The 21,858-nt window shown below is 41.5% G+C and overlaps 1 protein-coding gene across 1 annotated transcript in view; it reads right to left on the bottom strand.

Moving 5' to 3' along the window:
- MAP2 (microtubule associated protein 2) overlaps nucleotides 1-21,858 on the bottom strand; it is a gene marked incomplete at both ends in the record, with an annotated part of 61,052 nt that overhangs the window by 14,361 nt on the left and 24,833 nt on the right. Inside the window, 7 exons of the mRNA XM_079538893.1 lie at nucleotides 1,117-1,270; nucleotides 6,661-6,722; nucleotides 10,159-10,293; nucleotides 10,694-10,900; nucleotides 11,157-14,504; nucleotides 17,379-17,495; nucleotides 20,609-20,851. Coding sequence (XP_079395019.1) covers nucleotides 1,117-1,270; nucleotides 6,661-6,722; nucleotides 10,159-10,293; nucleotides 10,694-10,900; nucleotides 11,157-14,504; nucleotides 17,379-17,495; nucleotides 20,609-20,851 — 4,266 coding nt within the window. The remainder of the gene's footprint in view (nucleotides 1-1,116; nucleotides 1,271-6,660; nucleotides 6,723-10,158; nucleotides 10,294-10,693; nucleotides 10,901-11,156; nucleotides 14,505-17,378; nucleotides 17,496-20,608; nucleotides 20,852-21,858) is intronic.

Below are 21,858 nucleotides of genomic sequence, written 5' to 3'. Positions count from 1 at the left end.
TCTCAAGGGCAAATGAACAGAAGCTGAGACATCTTCACAAGCTGCTTAAAGCAAGGCTTTCCTAAGACTACCAAGGAAGAGAAAGATCAAACCAACTCCCAAAGCCCGGGAACCCCAACCATATGGGTACATATGTGTTTCACCTTTAAAATGATCAGAAATTACCAATCAAGTAGGCCTCCCTAGAGAAGTGAGATTCATCAAAATTGCATTAGATTCATTAAACACTCTGTTTGTTTATTTAGTGTTGATGGAGCAAATCCAATGCACTGCTGCTCCTAGTGTCCAGGAAAAACTCTTTGCAGTGTGCGACTCATCTGATAGATCAAACATACTCCACTTTCACTTCCAGTTTCCCTGAATGGTTTCTTTCTTTTCCCAACCAATCCTAACTAGAGAGTCTTAATGAGATGGAAAGGAAATTCTTCTTTTTTCCAGCTCTGCAGCTTTGGTATTTTGTTTTTCATTCTTCAGCACTCCAACCACATTAGCAAATACCAGATAACCTCTTGCTGCTAGTCAGCAAAATGAGCTGCTGTGCCAGGCAGAGGTCACTCTTCATACAGAGGGCCTCTGTTTTAGGGCATCACTCAAGAATTTCAAAGGACTTTTTTTTTTTTATTTATTTTTAATTGAATTTAATGATCCATTTCCTTAGGCTCTCTTATAAAGGGAAGAAATTGATTTCTAAAGCCAGATGAATGCCTATCGAAAAGCAGGAAATCACATACAGTTTATGAGGCGTACACTAAAAGCAAATCTAGGGAAAAGTTTTGGGAATATTTGGTACTTATTTTTTTGCCTTGGAGTTTCTTTCAGACTGTGAATTGATAGAATGAGTCCTCACAAAAAGACCTTGCTATTTTACTATCCTAATTTCCCCCAGTGAGTCACTCTACTATCTAACTTCTCATCTCACTTGAGGGTGCTTTTGCCCCAGGACTAGAGTAGAACACAGGAAGATCACTGCTACGAAACAACAAATTAATTATCTTAACTATTAGATTCACTTTTCCAAGATTTCTTAGAATATTTTGTATTGCCCTCTGTAAGTGGCAGACACCACGGCAGCAGGAAAGGGCTAATATGCAAAAAAAAAAACAACCAAAAACATACGGGTGGTCCGTCGTACTGAAGAAGAGAGGGATGTTGTGAGGGAGAGAGAGTTCTCCTCCCTGTCTCGATCTCCTGATACAGCTCTTCGAGGAGGAAGGATGGAGGAAGGTCTTGGTAAAGAGGAACGCTTTTCAGGACTCTTGCTTACTCCATCCTAATAGCAGCAAAATAAGAAAGGAAGGTTTAGTTTTCAAAACATCACGCTCTGGATTGTAATCTCTCTCAACCTATACACAAAGGGGAAGGCTCATCCTACGGACACAGTTTAATGACACAGGAAGCTGTGAGGATCTAGCCACTTCCCATGCTCTGATTAGCTCCTTGGTGCTTCTTTACTGCATGAAAACACTCATAGGAGGGGGCTGCCCCTGGTGCCCAGGGTGGACAGAACTTTATTCTTGGGGAGAGAGCTCCCTCCAAGTTCCCCAAATGTGGTAGCTTGCCAATCTCACTGTAGCTACTTCAAGATAAACCCTCCCTCTGCAGCAGACAAAGCTTTCTCTTCCTATGGATTTGAATGAGCATGTATCAGTGGCTGATTTTACTCCTACTGAAATTAAACCTGTATTTCTCAGTGACTGCAGAGGATGCTAGTGGAGTACTGGATTGTGAACTAATTCCTCTGAAGCCATCATAGATAGCATTTTCAACAACGCAAAAGCTTCTGAGCTACTTAAGACAGATGCAGATACTCCTAGATCTGAACATGGACATGTTCCTTGTCTGGTTGTTAATGAGGAATTGGCTTGGTTGGTGTATTGTTTTAGTACAAATCAGAAGTAGAAGAACACTTGTGCTGTTCAGGTGTCAAATTTTCATGGGAATTCACCTGCAATGTAACTGCAATACAGATGCACCGCACACCACATTGTTAGGTGATGTATGATTTGATGATGATTAAATGTAACGATGGTCCCCAACAGTATGAGACACACTATGCATGGTGAAAACAGCTTTTACACAACATAACAGTCACCAACTCAGCATCAGATAGATTTGCAGTGCAAGTGAAAAGTAAACATGGGGAAGCTAGAATGAACTGCAACTTCTTCAGCATGGTCCCACGTACAAAGAATTTGGCTTCTGCCCTTGTTAAAGGTGATAAGAACGGCACCCTCCTCCATGGGGACTGAATTTGTTTTCAGAAAGTATTAACTGGTCGAAAATTCCTTTTTTAAAACTTTTCCTGCAGGATAAATGACTACTACTGTTTTTGCCACTTACCCATGTGCAAAATGGGCATAACTTCTTAGCAGTCAAGGAAATAACATCCATACCCAACAGAAAGAAGGTATGTCCTGCTGATTATTTATTTTGCTTACGTTTCCTCTGGAGACGTTGCTTTGTACGTATCCACTTTGTAGCACAAATCTTGTAGGCTGGTAATCAATTCTCCTGCCACTGGATGTAATTAATTCCAGGTAAACTTCACAGATAATTACTCAGACGCAGTGGGGAGAGAATGTAATCCACATAATTTACCTACACATCTCCAAGCTCACTCTCTCTACCAACTCTGCTACCTTACCTTAGCATCTGATTTTGAGTAGGACAAGCAGTCTCTTGGGCCTGCTGAGGAGGGCCGTACATAATAACTGTCTGTATCGAGAAAAGTGGCCCTTTTAGTAGTTAATGAGCAAGCTGAGCTGGGTCTTGGAGGAAGCAATGACTTTGCTCTAGACTTTGAGGCAGGAATCTTTGACAAAGAAGCAGTCTAGTCACAAGAAAACAAAAGAAAACACAACATGAAGCTGGACAAAAGAAAAACACATGCAACATGGACCAAAATAAAATGCCAAGCAATGAATTAATTATTTTCCTGTGTCTAGTAACGGTGATTATGCAGTTCTGACAGGCAAAGTTTTAGATCTCTGTTGTTCCACTGAAACCATCTGTGTCTGGAGAGATTTACTGATTCTAGAGGGTGCCTTTTTGTGCAAATGCTATTTTTTCCATGTGTTACTAAACAAGAACTTGTACCAGGCATGGCACTTAGCTGGTACAACTGCTGGCTGGCTTCATTAGAAACAAGTGCAAAACTACAGGCACACCATGATGCCCTGGCCTTTTAAAAGTAACTTGTGCATTTGTAATATAGCCCTCCAGGCTACACTCGAGTAAAACGGTGCGAATCTTGAAAATACACCAGTATTCCCAAGATGTCAGAAGGACCTAACAGCAGTGCTTCTTATGCCACTGCATACACACAAAGATCCTGAATGTAAAACTGTATTGACAATGTGGAGTTCTGGGATGATGAAAGTTTGCTGTGCTTGGAAGGCTGACAAGATGTGTCATCATGATCAGATACTGCTCTAATTCTTAATAATGCTAATATTCCATTGAAAGAACAATTAGACATCAACAGAGTAGACAGCAAATTCTCCGTCGATGCTTAGGAGCATCCAGCTGCTCCACCAAAAGAAACTCCCTTGAAAGAGAACAGGGCTATTTGTCCAGGCAACACTTTGCTTTCTTCTGTAACTGATACTACAAAGAACAATTGCAAGGCTGTTATCTTGGCAATGGAGTCCTGATTCTACCTGTATTCACACAAGCGTGAAGTTACTCATCAGAGCAGTCCCCCTGGAATTTGGTAGAGAACTACACCAAGAAAAATTTGGCATTTGATCTTAGTCATTCATCTAGACTTACTCAATGTTCAGAAAAAGTGCATGAATTACTCCTCAAGTTGGTTTATTTATTCTTTTTTTTTTTTTTTTTTTTAGAAAATGAGATGAAAGTGGGATGAAACATTACTTAAAGAGTTGTTCAGGCCGCTATAAAATGGCATCTAGTTTAGGCTATGTATCTAGCCTATGGAAAATGGAAGCTGGGATGCTGAATGTATAACGTGTGTGTGCTAATAGTGTGTATGCAGTAATCCACGTGATTAAGAGCTTCAGAACTGCATAATTCCAGTCCTACTACAAAGCTTTGAGGACTTCAAAGCTGTGGACATCACCATCCACATCCAGTAGCTCTATTAACCAAGATGAGAAACCAGATCAAAGGATGGGAGTGCTTTCCTTGAAAGAATGTATTACTAGCATGAACTTTGCAACATATTTATCTATTGATATTAAAAATAATTATTTTAAACAGAATCTGAACACTATGTGTCTCTGTCACAACAAGGGCTTCTTCAGGCTTTAACTGATTTGTAACAATTCAGTTTATAGGTACCATCCACTCGAGAAAATTTGGTCTCTTACTTATAAGAACACTAAGGTCTTTATTGATGTGAAAGCACAGCTGTCTTGGGCGGTTCCAAAAAGCAGACATGTGAGTAATGTCCACCAGATTTTCTGAATTTGGGATATAACTAAGCAGGCCCAAATGTTAATTCAGTCATTTCCAAATGTTCTCAAGTTGATGATCACGCGCAACAAGACTCCAACACAACTGAAAAATCCTTTTGGATTTAGATTCTAGACCCCATCCTTTTCACTCATACTGAATACTGTCCTCCACAAATTTGTGCATCTAATGAGGATACTGAAGTTGGACAAGACTGAGATCTTACAATAGAACAGCTGGGGAAAACATGTGATCCTCAACTAATACATTGCTCTGGGCTTACTGCAGCCTGGATCCCCTCACTTGGCAGGCAAAGCACTTTTTAGCATCAGTAATAGTAGCCCAATCTGGTCCAGACGGATTTTGGCGAGATGCTCAAGACTGGCAGAGCAAGCAAAGAAACCAAACACTTCAGTCCCTGCCTGTGCTTTACCCAGAGAGCTATTCTCATTACTCTAGCAATACATTACCTTTAACAACTGCTATAATTCATACTGTAGGACATGCCAGCTGTCCACAGGAAAAAGACCTATGTAACCTTGAAGTTGATGAAGACCCAGTAAATCAGGGATTGCTGAAGCAATTTATTTCAGAGGCTCTCCTAAGGCATGGTCAGTATCTCACAAACATGGGCATACAGCTCCTTCCAGCAGATGGAACTGTGAAGCCTTTCCTGAATTTCTTATGCAAAGGAGTAGGAGAAGTGCAGTTTGAAGGTGCATAACAAACTGACTGGGTTGGATGATCTAACATTACCAGTGGAGAAGAAAAGGCTGCACTTGAACGATAAAGAAGCTGAAAATCGGGAAGAAAGGACAACAACAAGAAAAGAGAGGACAAGGCGTAAAACAGAAAACATCCAGAAGAGTGAAGATAGTAATCAGAGTAGGGAAGCAACAGGGAGAGAAGGTAAGCAGGGACTAAACTTCTGATCTTTGGCACAGAGTAAGATAAGAAAGGGATAAGAGGGATAAGGGATAAGGGATAAGAAAGGTGCCCAGAAAGCAGATCATTTCAGAGAATGGTTTTGCTGTGCTTGTCCTTAAAGCCCTCCATGAACACAGACGAGTCTGAAAATGTGCTAGTATTGACTTCTTTTGGATAAGTGCTTATTGTCCCTCTGAGAAAAGAGAGTAACTGTTGACTAAGACTAAAAACCTTCCCATAGAACTAGTAAAGAAGTTCTAGCAGTTTCCCAGTCATAAGCTGAAATGAGTCAGGCCTCTAAAATCACATGAAATCCTAGACTGGAATTTACTCATGGCTTCTAAATTTCACCACTCTTTCACAGCCTCAGATCAGTTATGCTGCTATCATCATTGATCGTTTCTTACAGTTAATAAGCAACATGTAGCACTTTGAAGAAAGCTTCCCAAAGAAATGACAATCTGGTTAGGTAAGCGAAACAAATCAGCCATGGAATACAGTAGGAAATATAGGATAATCCTAAGGAACTGATGTGTTGTGAATGATGGCAAACAATGACAAAGGTTTGTGCTGCAGATGTAAGTCAGCATGTGTCAGTGTCGTGTAAAAAAGATCTGCGTAAGGGATAGTGAAGGAAGGTTGGTTTCCTGGGGATTTTAGAGTGGTGAGACAAGAGCATCAGGTCAGCATGGGAGCAGGAAGAGAGGCACTCAACAGACAACAAGTAAATGCAGAAAGCAGTACAGGCTGCAGAGCAGCTAAAGACAGGACACGTAATTGTCAGGTTAAAACACAGAAATTAGCAGTCCACAACAGTCAAGTAGGAAGCTCTTATTCACACACAAAATGCTACTGGTCCATCATTTATACACAGGTATGACAGTCACAGAATGCACAGATAAGTTAACAGTGTATCAGAATACATCTAGTGAGTTCTGGATGAGGGTTTCTGCCTAGGCAGCAATCAAGCAAGGTGTCAGTATACTGAGTTGTGTACTGTGGAAAGGTTCAAGGGACACAGGTTATCCCAGAGGATGACCTGGCTCAAAGTGCTGAACAGCATCCAGTCCCTGCAGTTTGGAGCCTGTGTGCTTTTCTACGTCTGCAAATTGTCATCATCTACTATCTGGGACGGTAATTCAGAGCTAGTTGGCACTGTTATCCAGGAAAGGTGATTTTAATTACCCTTTTAAATGAATAACAAACATGGAAAACAATTTCTAAATGGAAAAAATGAAGAACTGAATTAACACAAAATGATCTGAAATGAGCACAAAGGAGGATTATTAAGAAAGACAATAAGATGATTTTACTCACTGAGAGTTTTTCCTTTGCTTGTTTAAATACACCAGGAGCCTGGTTTGTTTCACCAACTGCTGCTGAGAGACCCAAAGAAAGACTTGATGATTAAAAATAATACCAATAATAAGCATTTCCACTTAGCATACTTGTTAGAACGCTCATATACCTTGGAACTACAATGCAAAGCAATTATCTTGTGAATACATCTCAGCGAACTCATCCTAAAAATGTCTTATATTCATTGTACTTGAGTTAAAATTGTACTTTCAACATGTCAAAGAAATCCAGCTTTTGTATTCATGTACCTGGCGATCTAAGAATCACAGTAAAAAGTTCCAAGGCCAACCAAAAGAGGCTCTAGTTCCGAAGGTTCGTCCCAAGATACCCCTTACCAACTGATCTTCAGAGAGCACTGAACAACTGTCCTGTAAAAATCAGGCTCCCTTAAGTAATCCACTAATGAAAGTTTCAAAATAAAGGACGCTGAAATCACCCCTATTTAAAATACTAGCCAAAATTCCAGTTGGAAAGAGAGAGATTGTCTGGTGAATTACCATCCCAGTTGGATGGTCAGTGCGGTCAGCCACTATGGTCAGTGCGTCATAGCTCAACCAAGCTCTCACACTTTAGCATTCAAATTACACCTGGGACATCAAGTATATTAATTCACTATTTCACTTCTCTGATGCAATATAACTTAAGATTCTCCTCTCTGGGTCAGATTCCATCCTTACAAAGTTGTGGAATAGGGAAGCTTTTCAGAAAGCAGGCTATTAGTTTCACCCTAATGATGCTGTTCTAGAAGTAATTCACTGCATAAAATCTATCTAGATATCAAATCCTTTGGCATCTCTGCCACAGGGATCCTTAGAAAATGCAGAAGCAAGACAGTGGGCACACATGACATCCTCTAGTAGTAATCCCAACAGGACTGGGCTGTTACAGCAGCCCTAACACATTGTACAGGACGGAGACATTCAACTTTCTCCTCTCTCTGTGCAGTTTCTAAGCATGGCGAGGGGATTTCTGGTTTCCTGCCACACATCCCACTCAGTAGCTGGGTCCTCTTAGAATAATCTCCTTCTAAACTGAACAAGTAGGAAAGAAAGCTTATAAGGAGGAAAAAAAATGTACAGCTACATACTGTACTTTTGGATTTGTACCAGTGATAAGTGCAGCACAGTCCTTCAGTATCACATTTTACCCCATCCGCTATGGCTGGCTTTGGTCAGTTCTGCATCTCTTCAAAGTAATCACAAATTATATCTTTCCTCCTTCCTTTGGTATTGAGACCTAATCAGCCACCACTTTGAAGTGGAAAGCATTGCTGTGCTGCTCCTGCTGACTTACCTGATAGCACCACAACTTCTCCATCTGAACAAAAGATCTCTATGTGTCTGCTAGCAGTTTAAGTACAGAACAAGCATCTTTTACCTCTTAAGGGACAGCACAACTGAAGACTTGCAACAGAAGTGGATTGCGTGCTGACTCCTGCTCATAGCCAAGCAGTTGGCCTGGCCTTGCCCCAAAACCACGCCTCTGATGGCACAACAGCAGCAGCAACTCACAGCCACACAGCATGAGTCAAAGCGGGGTTTCCCTCCCATAACTACATCAGTAACGGCAAAGATTTCAGTTTCAAAGATTTCCTTGGAGTTGGCCACACAGTTTCTTGTTCAAATGTTAAGGATGAATCTCAAACAACAGTCCTTCCTTGGAAAATATGGCAGTAAACGTTAACAGTATTTGTCAGCACTTACCTCACGGTGACATGGGAATTTTCTTTTCTGTTATTGAGAGGAACAGAATGACTTAATTTCCTGGCCCACTATGTAGAAAATCTGAGCAAATACTATCTTCCTGTTGTAGACTCTTGTATCTTATGATTGGATGTGTTTCATTTTGAAGACACAGAAAAGGCAACACTGAGGTTTTAACTAACTGGAATTTACTTAAGGTGCACAGACTGCAGTGTTTTGGTGGGACCCCATTGGCCAAGTATCAAACAAGTTGAGAGGACCAGTCCAAATAGGATGTACTGACAGCTGAAACTGGCTTCAAGAAACAGTGCTATGTTTTACATAAAAGAAAACATGAGTGAAACAATGCCCCTCTAAGTTCCTGATCCCGGAAAGAACTGAACGACTGGTTTAGGCTCAGGGATATGTATGTTAACATATGGTGCCTACACTCTTGGTGTGCAGTGCTATATGACAAACTTGCACATGCTGTCCTTCAACTCCACTCATTAAGCGGAAAGAGGGAAGGTAGAAGACAATAAGGGATAACTGAGTTTTCCAGCAACAGTGAGCATGGTGAAACGGTTTTACAGATATTTTTGTTCACTTTGTGGCATACCATTTGGCTTTAGAGCCCAAATCAACATCACTGTGAATTTTATGACCAATCTGAGTCCCTTTTTTTGTTGTTGTTTTGTTTTGTGTTTGATTCTATCTCTGTGCTTAAAAGTACTGAGATGTCATTCTTGCTTTACATTTCTCACTTCATTTAATACATCTGCCACGCTACTTATTAAGAGGGGAAGAAAAAAGCTTTGACTGTTGCCAGGCAGCACACATTCACTCAAGGCACTGAGCAGGTTTTCTTATGCAAGACTACTGGGATGACTCAGGTCTGTGAGATGCTGCTGGGCCAGAATAGTTGAGAAGAGTTAGAGTATGAGAAGGCAAGACAGCACTGACCACATAACTGCAGAAATGCAGTCAGAGTTAGAATGCTACAAAGCCAACACGCTTTTTGTGACATGAACAATCAACTCCCCATTTCCAACACTTACTGAATCCTCCCTCTGGTCTTTTGCAAGAATACAAGAAGTTGTAGCTGCTGTAAATAGTAAAACATATAGAAAAAGAGTTGTTTTAATCTATATTAAAATTTAGTTCACTTTCCCCTACCAAATATTAATTTTTTGATTGAAATGCAATTGTAGTGTGAGTCCAGATTCCTTCTCTCTCAGCTTCATGCTGCATGTGGATGGATTTCCCCTGTGGATTTTGACTGTACAGCATAAACATCAGTAACAGAGTGGAAAGTGTAAAGGCAGATAACATCGATCAAGAAAATATAAGTCTGAAACACTTCTTATTATGCAAGAGAGTAAAGCAAAATAATGGAAATGCATACCATGGTTTAAGCTGTCAACATTTTCCCACCAGAAAAAAAAGGCATAAGAAAAGAAGAAGGAAACAAAAGAAGAAAATGGTGAGCAGACTCCTAGAACAACACACTATAAGCATGATGCCAAGTTACAACCACAGCACTTGGAAGTCCAAGCAATGACAAGCACACATGATCATGACCTCCTTTAAATAAACAAATACCAGGAAAGAAAAAAAAAAATGATAAAAAAAAATGAAAAAAGCAATACTATTTGTGAAGATAGTCTTGGAGGAATAATAACTAAAAAAGAGAAAAGCTGCTATAGCCATGAGATTAAAAAAAAAAAGTCTATGTTTGCCAGCCACATTGCATAACTGAACAGAATGCAGTCACCTGTCTGCTTCCGTTTAACACAGGAGAGATGAGTTGGTCTAGTATATTTGATAGCAGGTTTTAAAATGATTTTCCTGGAGGGAGAGTGGGCCTGAACTTCAGTTTTTTTAGCAAGTTCAGCTTTCTTATACACTGCTATGGACAAGAAAACACAAAAACACATAATCAGGAAAAAAACAGCAAAGTTTCATACAGTACATCAAGTGGCAGGCCCACTGCTCCACAACTGCAGCTCTAAGCACTGTTTCTACTGAGGTGATCCAAGCTAAGGTGGAAGACGGGAGCACTGCTGCATTCATCTCGGATGTGCTTCCCAAAACTCTGTGGGGATTCCTACAGTGAAATGAGACTGGTGGAGCAGTGAGCCTTGCACATGGCTTTTCACATAACTGTACAGTGTCTCATTAAATAGCACCGCACATAATAGTGTTAAGATGCACATCAACTACAACAGAGTAACCTAACAATACTGCACGATACTACAAAAAAAATTAAATATATATATATATATAGTAAGAGGGAGTGTTAAATGAACCTTTTTTCCTTCTCACTTCATCTCTGGAGAGTGTGCTAGGTTCCTTTTTAGCTATTTTCCTTTCAGGAGTAGAAATCCTGCCTCTCCCAGTTTTAAAAGGTTTCTCTTTTTTATGCTTATCGAGAGATGATCTTCGCAATTCTCTCTCTGCCTTCTCCTCTTTAGGAACAGTCTCTAACTGTTCAGTCATGATGCTCCTATCATCATCTGTAGGATCAGAGCACATTGTAACAACAAACAGAAGATTAGTAACAAATGTTAGCAATACTGCAGTGGATGCAGGGTAAAATAATAATTTAAGACTGAGCAGATGGATTAATTAAAAAAAAAAAAAAGGTAGGCAATTCTACCATCCTTTAAACATGCTGAAATTATTACTACAGCTACAATAATTTTGCTTTTTGATCATTACGGTTTGGAAGCAAAAATATTAAACACACAAAACAAAAAGGATAATGCACACCTTGAGTATCTGCCCAGAGACTGTCTGTGTCCATGATGGAGTCATCAACTGTTGTTTCATCTTTGTAATCATCACACGTTTCCGTTTTGTAGTCAGTGAGCAAGATTTCTTCTCTCTCAGGTGAAGCAGGAGCTTCTGGGGAGCCCTCCCTCGGCTCAGCTTGAATGTCAACCACTTCCTCAATTTCCAGCTCCTCTTCAGCCTGGGAGTCCACTGCTTCGATGTCTTCCTGCTGGGTAGCAGCAAAACGTACACTGTGAGAAGCAGATTCGCCCTCATCAACTGTTGTCTGCACCACTGTGATAAAGTCATCCTCTACTGTCACGACTGATTCAATAATGCCTTTCAGTTCAGGCAGTGCTTCTGGGCAAACCTTGGCTAGCAATTCTTCATCAGTAGGTTTCCCAAAGTCCATTTCTGGGGGTATTTCTGATACAAGATGATGTTTATCCTCTTCTTTCTCTTCTTGTCCACCTAACTTCTCTTCCTCGTGGTCTTCTCTTTTTGTGGCCTCAGCTGTCACTTCTGATGGCAGCAATGTTTGAACCTCTGTAGGTTTCACAACTGTATCAGGAATCTTTTCAGTTTCCTCTGGAGGCTGTGGGATGCTCTCCATCTGAATCTCAGCAGGCTCTTCCTGGGGAGGCTCAGCTTTTGGAAGGAGGAGCTCCGTGGAAGGTTCCTTTGCTGGCAACTGCGTAGACACCTCTTCCTCAGACACAGATGGTTTTGGAGCTTCTCCTTTGATATCCTCCTGTTTCAAGGGTTCTCCGTTCAAACTTTCTTGGGTTTGATCATGTTCTCCACTAGATTCATAAGATTCTTCTTTATCAACTGCCTCTTGATGCACCAGATCAGGCTTAGCTACTTTCTCCTTAATTTCTGTTTCAGACAGTTTGGTGCTGTCCTTCACATAACTAGGCTCGGTCTTGGAAAGTAAATCTGCATCCTTTGCTTCTCTGGACAAGATGATCTGATCTTTCTGTTGAGTTTCTTTGGGCTCAGGCTCTGTTTTTTTAACAGGGGCTTTGTCCTTCCCTGAAGGGAGAGAATCAACCTCACTGATCCTACTATCTAGCTGACTCTGATATTCTTGGTCAGCTCTCCTGGCAGCCACTTCCATATCATGCTTTATGGCATTGTAGTCTGGTTTTATTGGAGCTTCTATCTCAGCTATTTCAGGAACAACACTAAGAGTCTTCTCCTTCTCCTTCTCCATCGAGAAAGAAATAGCATCTCTTTCTGCTGTTACCTGTGTAGCTAATATTCTGTCGTAGGTGGTATCATCAGGGACATGAACTTTATCAGACACGGCTTCCTCTTTCATTTCTAAGACTGCCTCAGGTTTTGCCTTCTCTGACTCTGAATCTTTAATGGGATAGCCCTCCTTAAAGTCAGCTTGATCTTCACTTTTTTCCAACACAGTATCGAGCTTCTCTTTTTTCTCCTGCTCGAAGTCCCTCGCTAGAAAAGACTCACCAGTTGCATGCTGCGTCAAGTCTTTTTCACTGAGGAATTCTTCTTTGGATTTTTCGGCTGCTGCCAGCTTCACTTCTATTAAAGACAGGTCAGGAGCTAGGCTGCGTCTCAATTTTTCATCTGCGCCTTCGTAAAAGGGACAGGTTTCACTTGTTAAATTCTCACTGTCCTGCACTGGAGAAGGGAGCGGAACTGTGTACTTATTGAAAACACAGTAGCCCAAGTCTTCTAGCTGACTTTCAGCTTTTAGAGTTACATGGTTTTCATCTGTCACAGATGTCAGGGCAGTGCTGCTGTCTTCCACCACAGCATCAGAAGGAACCGACTTCTTTTGTGCCACCTCAGCATCTGCACTCACCGATGCTACTCTGGATCTTGTCCCTGCTAAATCTAACATTTCAGGCAGGTCAGGAGCCAAGACAGCACCATTTTTGTAATAGTCTTTGGCTGGGAAAGGCGATTCAGCCAAGGTCTCAGGCTGGACTTTTTCTTCTGTCATTGCTTTTTCTTCTTCAGTGTGCTCATCTTCTTCTCTGCTATCAATGGGGAAACAAGGGGCCCTCTCCATTGCTGGTGTGGTTGCTGGCAAGTAGTCATCGCCTTCATCCATACTCCCGCTAGTGTTAGTTAGAATATCTGATGCAAGGGGAGAAAGATCATGTGCACGGCCAAAGCTAAATCCCAGAGCTATAGAATCCAGGCAGGACATGGGCAGGTTAATAGACATACTTCTCTGCTCAATTGCAGATCTGCCCCCAAGTCCCAGGCTCCTGCTCAGAGTTAGGTCATCTTTATTTTTGCTGTGGAGCTCTCGCTTATCCCCATAGACTTTGGGATCAATAGTGAACATTCTTTCTGTTGGGGAACTTGGTTCTTCAGATTTGTCTGGTGTATAGCTCTGAGCCAGGGTACTGTACCCTATTTCACGAGCAGGCATACTCTGCTGCTGATCCAATTCCATCTGTAATTCTTCCTCCTCTTCCTCTTTGTCTTCAGGTATCAGACGATCTGCCTGGTAAGTCTCATACGCACTCTCTTTAGTGTCACTTAGCTCATAGTAATCGCTGCCTTGTTTTAGAGTGTCTGTTTTGAAGGCTTCCTCTTTCAGTGCAGAGGTTTCAAAATACTTGGACATTCCCGATCGATCCACTTCTGTTTTCATTTCATGAGTAACTGAAACACCTTCCTTATCCTCCTTGGTTTCTTTTTTAACATCTTTCTCTTGAGAAGGTTCTGGAGCAGGAGCCTTATCAGCGGTTGAACTTGGAGCCTCAGGGCTCTTCTCTGTTATTTGGGATAACTGTGGTGTATCAGGGTGCTCAGTTGTTTTCTCAGGGATTGGCACGTGGCTTAATTTGCCAGGGGATACCTCTGTGCTTGGCTGCACGTCCTTTTTCGTAGCTGTTGTTGCTTGGAGCCCACTTTGGTCCATTTCTTTTTCTGCCTTGAAAAGATCAGACATTTTAGTTTCACCATCCTTTGGGAAGTCTGCTTTGTGTGGGGGAAGTGTCTCAACTTCAGTCTTTGTGGTAAATTTAGCATCATCTAATATTCGAGCCTCCCCTTTATCATAGAAGTCATACCTTTCTTCCTCATCAGTCTCATCCTTGGTCATGTCCTTTTCCTGCCCCCATGCAGGAATTTTCTGTGTGCTTGGTGTTTTCAAGCCATCTACAGTTACTGTTGAGACTTCTTGCAGAGTTAGGGTCATGCCTCTGTGGGCCTGTTCATCTTCAGCAAGTTCTTTGGCAAGCAGTTGGTCAGCAGGTTCAGGTTTTATTTTGGCACTGTCTTTGAGGGGAAGATCCTGGGGGATAGCAAGAGATGGGTCTGAAGGCAGTTCACTTTTGGCTGCTTCTATCTTGGGTTCTGATGTGAACAGAGAACTGCCATCACGGCTGACGGCAAGATCTTGGACATCTTTAAGGTCATCTTTAAATGTCACAGATAGAACTTGGTTGGATGATGAGGGCTTCTCTGCAGTTCTTTCTTCTGTTTTGCTCCCTTTAGGCAATTCAGATGGCAAGTCCTTTTGCACTTGAGAAATAGGAAGCTTGGCAGGAGGTTCTGCAAAACTGGCTTCCAATTTCTTCTGTGAATCAGTTTCCAAGATCTGTTCTGATAGAGGTGAAGGCATTTTTTCTCTGTCTTTGCTCTGTGAATCCTTTTTATCTGTAGCCTCTGGTTTTGCTGGCTGTGGAACTAAGGCATCATGTTTAGGTTGCTCAGTCTTACTGTCTTTTCCAGATTCCTGTCGCTTTGTGTCTAATGGATCTGTTGTGAAAGGGCACGTGCCCTCCTGGACATGGAATTCCATCTTCGTGGCTGCAATTAAATCTGAAGTAGTTTGTTTGGGTTTTATAATAAAATTATTCAAAGCACTTACAGGCAGGCAGTCATGTGGTGTATAGAACATCTTGGTATGAATGATGGAGAGGGAAAAATATGCGAACATGCAGCAAGGCTATCCACACAGAAATCTGCTTTAAAGCATTAAATCCTAGTTTCCTTTCAATATATGATGTTTTGCAGTGAAAATGTGACTTGCACACAAGTAAAAGTGGCAACTGAAACTAGATCATTTCATGTGACAACTTCATCTTCACTGTTTGTATACAAAAACAAACCAGAAATAATCCTCACTTCACTGGCAATTTCTGCTGTACTCTGAGGCTTATGTTAGTTTGCTTTTCTAAGTTTCGTAAGTCCAACAAACAGTATCACTGTGTGCTGCTTACATTTAAACAAACACATTTCTATATTTATTTTACCTTTCTCAACCACACGTGTGCTAAGCTAAAGCAGTAATACATACAAGAGATGTGTCAGAAGAAGCTACTGTTTTAGCTGCATCAGCTTACGACCATTCATCCCTTGGCAAATGGAAAAATCTCACTGCTGCCATGAAAGTGTAAACGGGCAGCAGAGCTATGAACAGCACTAGACTCAGAGGTCTGCAGCATGACCAGTCATCTTCAGCTGTAACTGAATACCAGCCATGTTTCAATGACTGTAGCACTGCCCTAATTAAGTTGATTTAAAACTGAAAATACTACACTTACAACATGTCACTATATTTGTATGGAATACTACCTAGTTATTTTTATATATACTCTATTAATCATTAATAACATATTTTTTTTTTTATATCCTTTGGAAAATGATGATTCCTATCACATGGGAAAAAGAAATACAGCAGAATACTTTCTGCATTAGTCTGTAAATAAGCATTTACAAGTTTTTCTTTCTAAAACTTATTACAACAAGCATTGGGCCAAATCTGAATCTCCTTACATCTGACTTAAAGCCCATGGAGCCATTTTCTGACTCAGATGAATATGAATTTGTCAGAATAACTACTATCAAACTACAGGTCATTCTTTAAATATTTGCATACAAAGTTAAAAAAGCTACTGCCATTCTACATTCTGCAGGTAGAAAGAAAACAGAATTCTACACCTCCGGTACTTTTTAACCCTTTGTGTTTTTACATTTCATGACTTGCAGGCCCCATGAAGTATAAAAACAAAGCCACTGAGCAGATGTCATCCTTCTTTCACAGACATGGATTAACTAGATATTGACTTTTCTTGCGTATCCTATGGTGCCTTTTACTCTAGCACCAATGTGCAACACCAATGGCATCTAAAGATATTCTGACTGCCAAGGGAATTTAATTTTCTTTAGGTGGGTCTGATGGAAAGCCAGCTTCCCAGATGCAGCCCTTCTTCACCGGGTACTGAATGGGTGGCTATGTCACTACTCCATGCAATGTGTCTTTACACCTTGTTACGCTGACCGACGAGAAATGCCATTAAAAGGACAATCTCGAAGCCTAGTTCTCGTGTACTGAAAGACAATTGCTTGGAGTAAATACTTTGTCACAGTAAGCAGATCAGAACTTGATGCTTTACACCCCATCCTAAACTTCATGAAGAAGGTGAATATCCCAGTGCAGTTGATGGGGCTTTGTCTAAGCAGGGCACTCCAGTCAGGTTAAACCTTTGTAATAAGGTAAGACACGCAAAAAAAAACAGAGTTTTTGCAATGATCGAGGGAGAAGGGGTGGGCTGCAATGAATGGCAAGGATATAACATAAGAAGCAATAGCTTTAGGGAAGCTAAACCAGAATGCACAGAAGCACACACACAGAAATATACTGCACGCTGCAAATGAAAACATTTCTACAATTCAAGCCTCTTTATGTCATAGTTAAATTCATTAAATCTACTTTCTGAAAGAAAAGCAGATGAATCTCCGCACCAAAAAGAAAAAAAATATACAAACATTAGCAATGTGACTGGCAAACATGTCTGAGATGGGGGGCAAAAGGCTTGCGCAGAGCAATCGGCTTAGCTGCAAAGCACTTGTATCATGGCAAGGTAAAAAGAAAAAAAAGGAATCAGCTGCAGCGGCGGGAAACCATGTTGTCATACAGCACCTATGCAACCATAGTATCTGCTACGCACTCTTCAAGCATAATAACAAGAGCAGTCATACGAATAAATGGAAAGAACAGGAAATGAAGCAGCCTTGAAAAGCACCGGAGAAAGCTGGAAGATTCACTGGCAGCAAACACATGCAATCCTACGGAGGACACACCTTCCGCAGCCAAGGAAGGGGATGTGTCTTTCAGAGGCATTTCCCCCACAACTGTTAGGCTCTCCCTGCTGGATGCCACACTTGGTATTTTGTCTTCGTGACACACTGTGGCCTCCAAACCAAAATCCGGCCGACCCTCACCGAGGCCCTTGGCCTGCTCTGAAGGCTCAGTGGGCCCATGCTCTTTCCCCAGTTGCGTCCCAGGAAGAGCAGCAGGTTTCACTTCCACAGCCATCGGACTCTCTACTGGTTCTTCTTCTTGGAGATGGAAAAAGGAGGCGACATCAACACCAACAGTAAACACCAAGCACAAAGCTCAACACGACTGGTTTTCTTAACACTTTCAGCTCTGAACGTTTCAGATTTCTAGGGTTTGCTAGAATCCAGCCCATTTTAATTGCAATAGAATTGATTTTTCCCAAAGAAAAAATACCGAACAAACCCCAAAACACCCTGTCTCCCCCAGAGAAGCACGTTTATGCTGGAAGATGAGAGCTGAAAGTGCTTTATAGGTACACCTCTCCCAAAGATGACTGTGGGTCAAACGTTCATTGGAAATGGAGATGATATTGAACGATGGATGGCTCTGACAACATCTGATAGATGTGCTGTTTAACCCAGTACGAGACATTGAATTGAGGTGGGGTAAGGTATGAGTTGTTAATTTATTTCCCCTTGCTGTTACTGTCTGCTAAATGACAGCAAGTCTGCCAATTACATGGGTCCTGGTTTTGGCAAAGCATTCAACCACTTGAACAGTCTTAATAAGCTTTTCACATAGCTGGGAACTAATGATTTCACCAGAGTCCAGCCAAGATTCTTACACCGAGTGCTTTGTGAACTGCTTCGCTCTAGGGATGCCTGAGATCTGAACCCCGTATGTGAAAATCACAGGTGTAACACAAGGACTCTTCATTTCCTTTTCTGTCTCCCTCACTAGCCTCTAGGCTCCTCTCCTCATCTCCAGTTAAGCCAAAGAAACCAATGAACACCACGTTCCTCCGAAGTTTTGAAATACATTACTTTGCCTACAGGTTGCTAGAATCAGTAGGCTAGCACCAAGAATGGTCTTTATTCTACTCTTGCCATGGAAGAAAGTCTCCATTCTATCTTGCCACTGCTGTGCAGACAGAATATTACTTTGCTCTGCTACTATCTCTTCCAATAGGAAATTAGGATTCAGTGTGAATCCTTCGATTCAGCAAAATTCGTAAGCAGCTGACCAGCAGCCAAACTCAAATACACCTAATAACCTCTCTGCATTGTAAGTACAGTCCCATGTTTAAGGACTTTGCTGAATCAGGCTTAGAAAAAAGTGGTTTTGAATCTGAATCTTCTGGCATTAAGATTAAACCTCTTTACAAGGGCATGATTTTTCTCCTGAGACTGACCCAGTTAAAGGTAGGCAATCAACCATCCATTTCAGTTATGGCCTTTAGAAAGTAATTTAAGGAACACAAATTTCAGGCTGAGAAAATACCACTACGTAAAGTGCAACATTATTAATAACACATAAAAATGTAGTTAGGGAAAGATACTGTATCTTAAGTGAACAGCTGGAAGATTCCGAATTGGAACTGGACCAATGCCTGAGGGATATTTACATATGGCAGATTGTAAAAGGAGCCCAGCAGAACAGCAAGTGTCCAGACAATAGAGGCCCTTACTCAAATAACTTGCTGTACTGCTTGTTTTTTCCAATTTTATGTAGTTGTATGTGTGCATTTCTTTTAATTAAAGAAGTTATTTTACCTCATTTTGATGGCAATTACTTCACTCAATGCCATGTGTTAAAACTAATTACTCACTAAGTCTTTTCTTAATTAGGTAAAAGTAGTGCATATCTAGCATTGAAACATTACAGGTTAGGCTTCTGGTGCAAAGCAGTGCCTAGGTTCCTTTAAAGTGGCAAAGTCCCCAGAGAACAAATCCTATCATCTATATTAGATCCCTCTTTTACTGAGTCACCACATACAGGGACACACAGCTCAGAAATGGATAAAATCTGGGAAGAAAAATCCCATCCTCACCGCTAACACAAAGAAAATACTGTGGCTCTCTCAGTATTACTAGAACTCATCATACAGAATTTTTGAGAATAGGGATGCTTAAAAGAACCACTGAAAAAGAACTTGCATGAAGTAAATAGACTTCATTGCAGCAGCTGGAAAAGATCTGGCAATAGCTGCAAATGAAAAGGTTTTCAAGAATGGATAAGCACAGGTATATGCAGAGGCAAACAACCTGATACATAAACAATGCTAACAATATCAAAAGTTTGCATCAGCAAATGATTTCACTAGATGTGGATGTGCATGATTGGCAATTACGCTGCTTACGAACTAAAAAGCAGGAATGTTTTAAGAACAAATGCAGAAACCCAACTACAGTAAGGCTACGCCTGTGATTTTCTGACTCTCCCAGCTTCAGGCAGATATCCTGACACTGACAATCTGCAGTTATTTGCATTGCTCTCATTCTGGTGCTGCTGCACTACTGGGCTACATTATCCTGTTGACTGTGGACAAGCCTCCTGCTCTTGAAATGCCCCACTGAGCTATTTCAGTCACAGACCTCCGCCTTCCTCAGGCACATATCCCCAGAGAATTCAGATCTGCTTTTAACTTCACCTTCTGTGTCTCAAGATTAAGTTAATCAAATCCTGCCTGATGAAACATGATCCAGTTTGCTTTGGATAGGAAGTCACAATTCTCATTAGACACTGAAACAGATTCTCCCTCAACTCCTAAAAAGCTGATTTTATGTAAACTCCACAAACAAAATAATAGTTACTGATGGACCTAGGCTGCAGAAGGAAGGGGTACAGGAACAAAGAAATAGCAAACTTTTTAATACGTCTGCCTTGTTTGCAGCCAGCTGACAGTGTTGACTGGGTGCATCCACAGAACAACTGGAGATCAAACGTGACCCAGTACTGCCTGAAGACACCAGTATGTACTGGGGAAAAAAAAACTGATTTCCTTTGTCTAGTGAAGAACTAAAGATCCTCCACTGCTAACTCTAGTACAGACATGAGTTTAACTCAGCTGACTTAACTTCAGTAACAACCTTCTAACCCACTCTGCACACTGTTCCTAGCTGTGATTCACTGTCACAAAGTACAAATTAGTGTCTGCTCTTTTTGCATCTGCCATCAACTTGGCCAGTAGACCTACATGGTTTAAGCATGGTTTCATTGACACCAAAATAGCATTCAATGTTCACACTGCAGCTTCACTTTGAGAATGAAAGACTTGGGAATCAGACACTTTCCTTCCCCAGAAAGCAGCAATCCCAGGCACACATACAATGGAATGGATGGCAGGTGGGTAGAGGGGAAGAGGAACAAAATGGGACCATGCTCAGTTCACCTTCATCATAGCCCAACAAGACCTCTGCGCTCTTCACTGTGGCACTGGGATGTGTACAAGAGCCAGTCCACTCTGAGCTGAACAAAGGGTGCTCATAGTACTCCTCATCCGAATTGTAGGGCTCATCATCGGCTACAGACACTGAGATGGAGGGGGCCAGGCCTTTACACCACTCCCTGCTGGCAGCAGGCCCGCAGCCTGGGCACAGGGGTAGCGGTCCCACCTTATCCTCCGCCCCTGCATCTACAAATAGACACACAGACAAAAACTGCAGGACAGACAGACAGAAACACGGCAAGACAGGATGGATGCATGCACCAGCAACACTAGCCACTGTGTCATACTGCAGAGTGGGTGAAATCAGCCAAGCTGCAAAGTAATGCAGGATGGAGGGATGGGGCAGCTGTGTGTTTTAACACGTGCCATGAATGTGGCACTTCCTGCAAGGTCTGTGAACACTGGGAACCAACAGCCGGAGTAAACTAATTTCCCGACTGCACTCATTATTTAGAGGAACATACACTGTACACAAACCACATCTCACAGCTTGCACTGGCTGTTCTAAAAACTTTTGGACTGTCCCAACAGTTGCATTCTTTTGTATTCCTCGTCATCAGGTGTCAACTGCAGTCATCAAGGTGTGCTTTTTTTGTTGTTGTAAGTCCTTTAATTGTAAGTGTAAACTAGTTTGCTTTTCACCAATTGTCGTTTTTATCTATTTCATATGTACTCACTCCTCTCCTTTTCCTATAATTAACAGTTAAACAAAATGAACAAACAAACAAAAGTGCCTTTGTCTAATTGCCAGCTTTCTTTGCTTCTGAAAAAGGCCACACAAAGCTGCTCATAGCACTCTCTGTTGGTCCTGCATTTCACACTGTTGTGGCTCATTTCTGTTGGAGAAAAACTTCCCACCTCAGAGTTTACCAGTTCTTCAGAATGACACCTTTATTCACCCACTGCTGTAGCTTCACAGATAATCACATCATCAGTTCAGGACTACACCATCTACTGACAGCTACAGGGAGAGATAGCCTGGGTTTGCTCTTCCAAGACAAAAATAATACAGTGCAACAAAAATGACTGACCCATACAGACCTAAAGAGGAGACCTGGCTACAGTCCGCTCTGACCACGAATTGAGCCATGAAAAACTAGAATTCTAGTATGAGAGAAAATACATTTCAAGTCCATTTTTTTGCAACTTGTTGTTGCCTGTAGCAGCTGCAGTTAACCCAATGGATTTCCTAG

The sequence above is a fragment of the Tetrao urogallus genome (assembly GCF_951394365.1).
Source record: "Tetrao urogallus genome assembly, chromosome: 8".
Lineage (NCBI taxonomy): Eukaryota > Metazoa > Chordata > Aves > Galliformes > Phasianidae > Tetrao > Tetrao urogallus.
The sequence above is the reverse complement of the archived record's forward strand: the minus strand, read 5'-3'. Positions and strand labels throughout refer to the sequence as shown.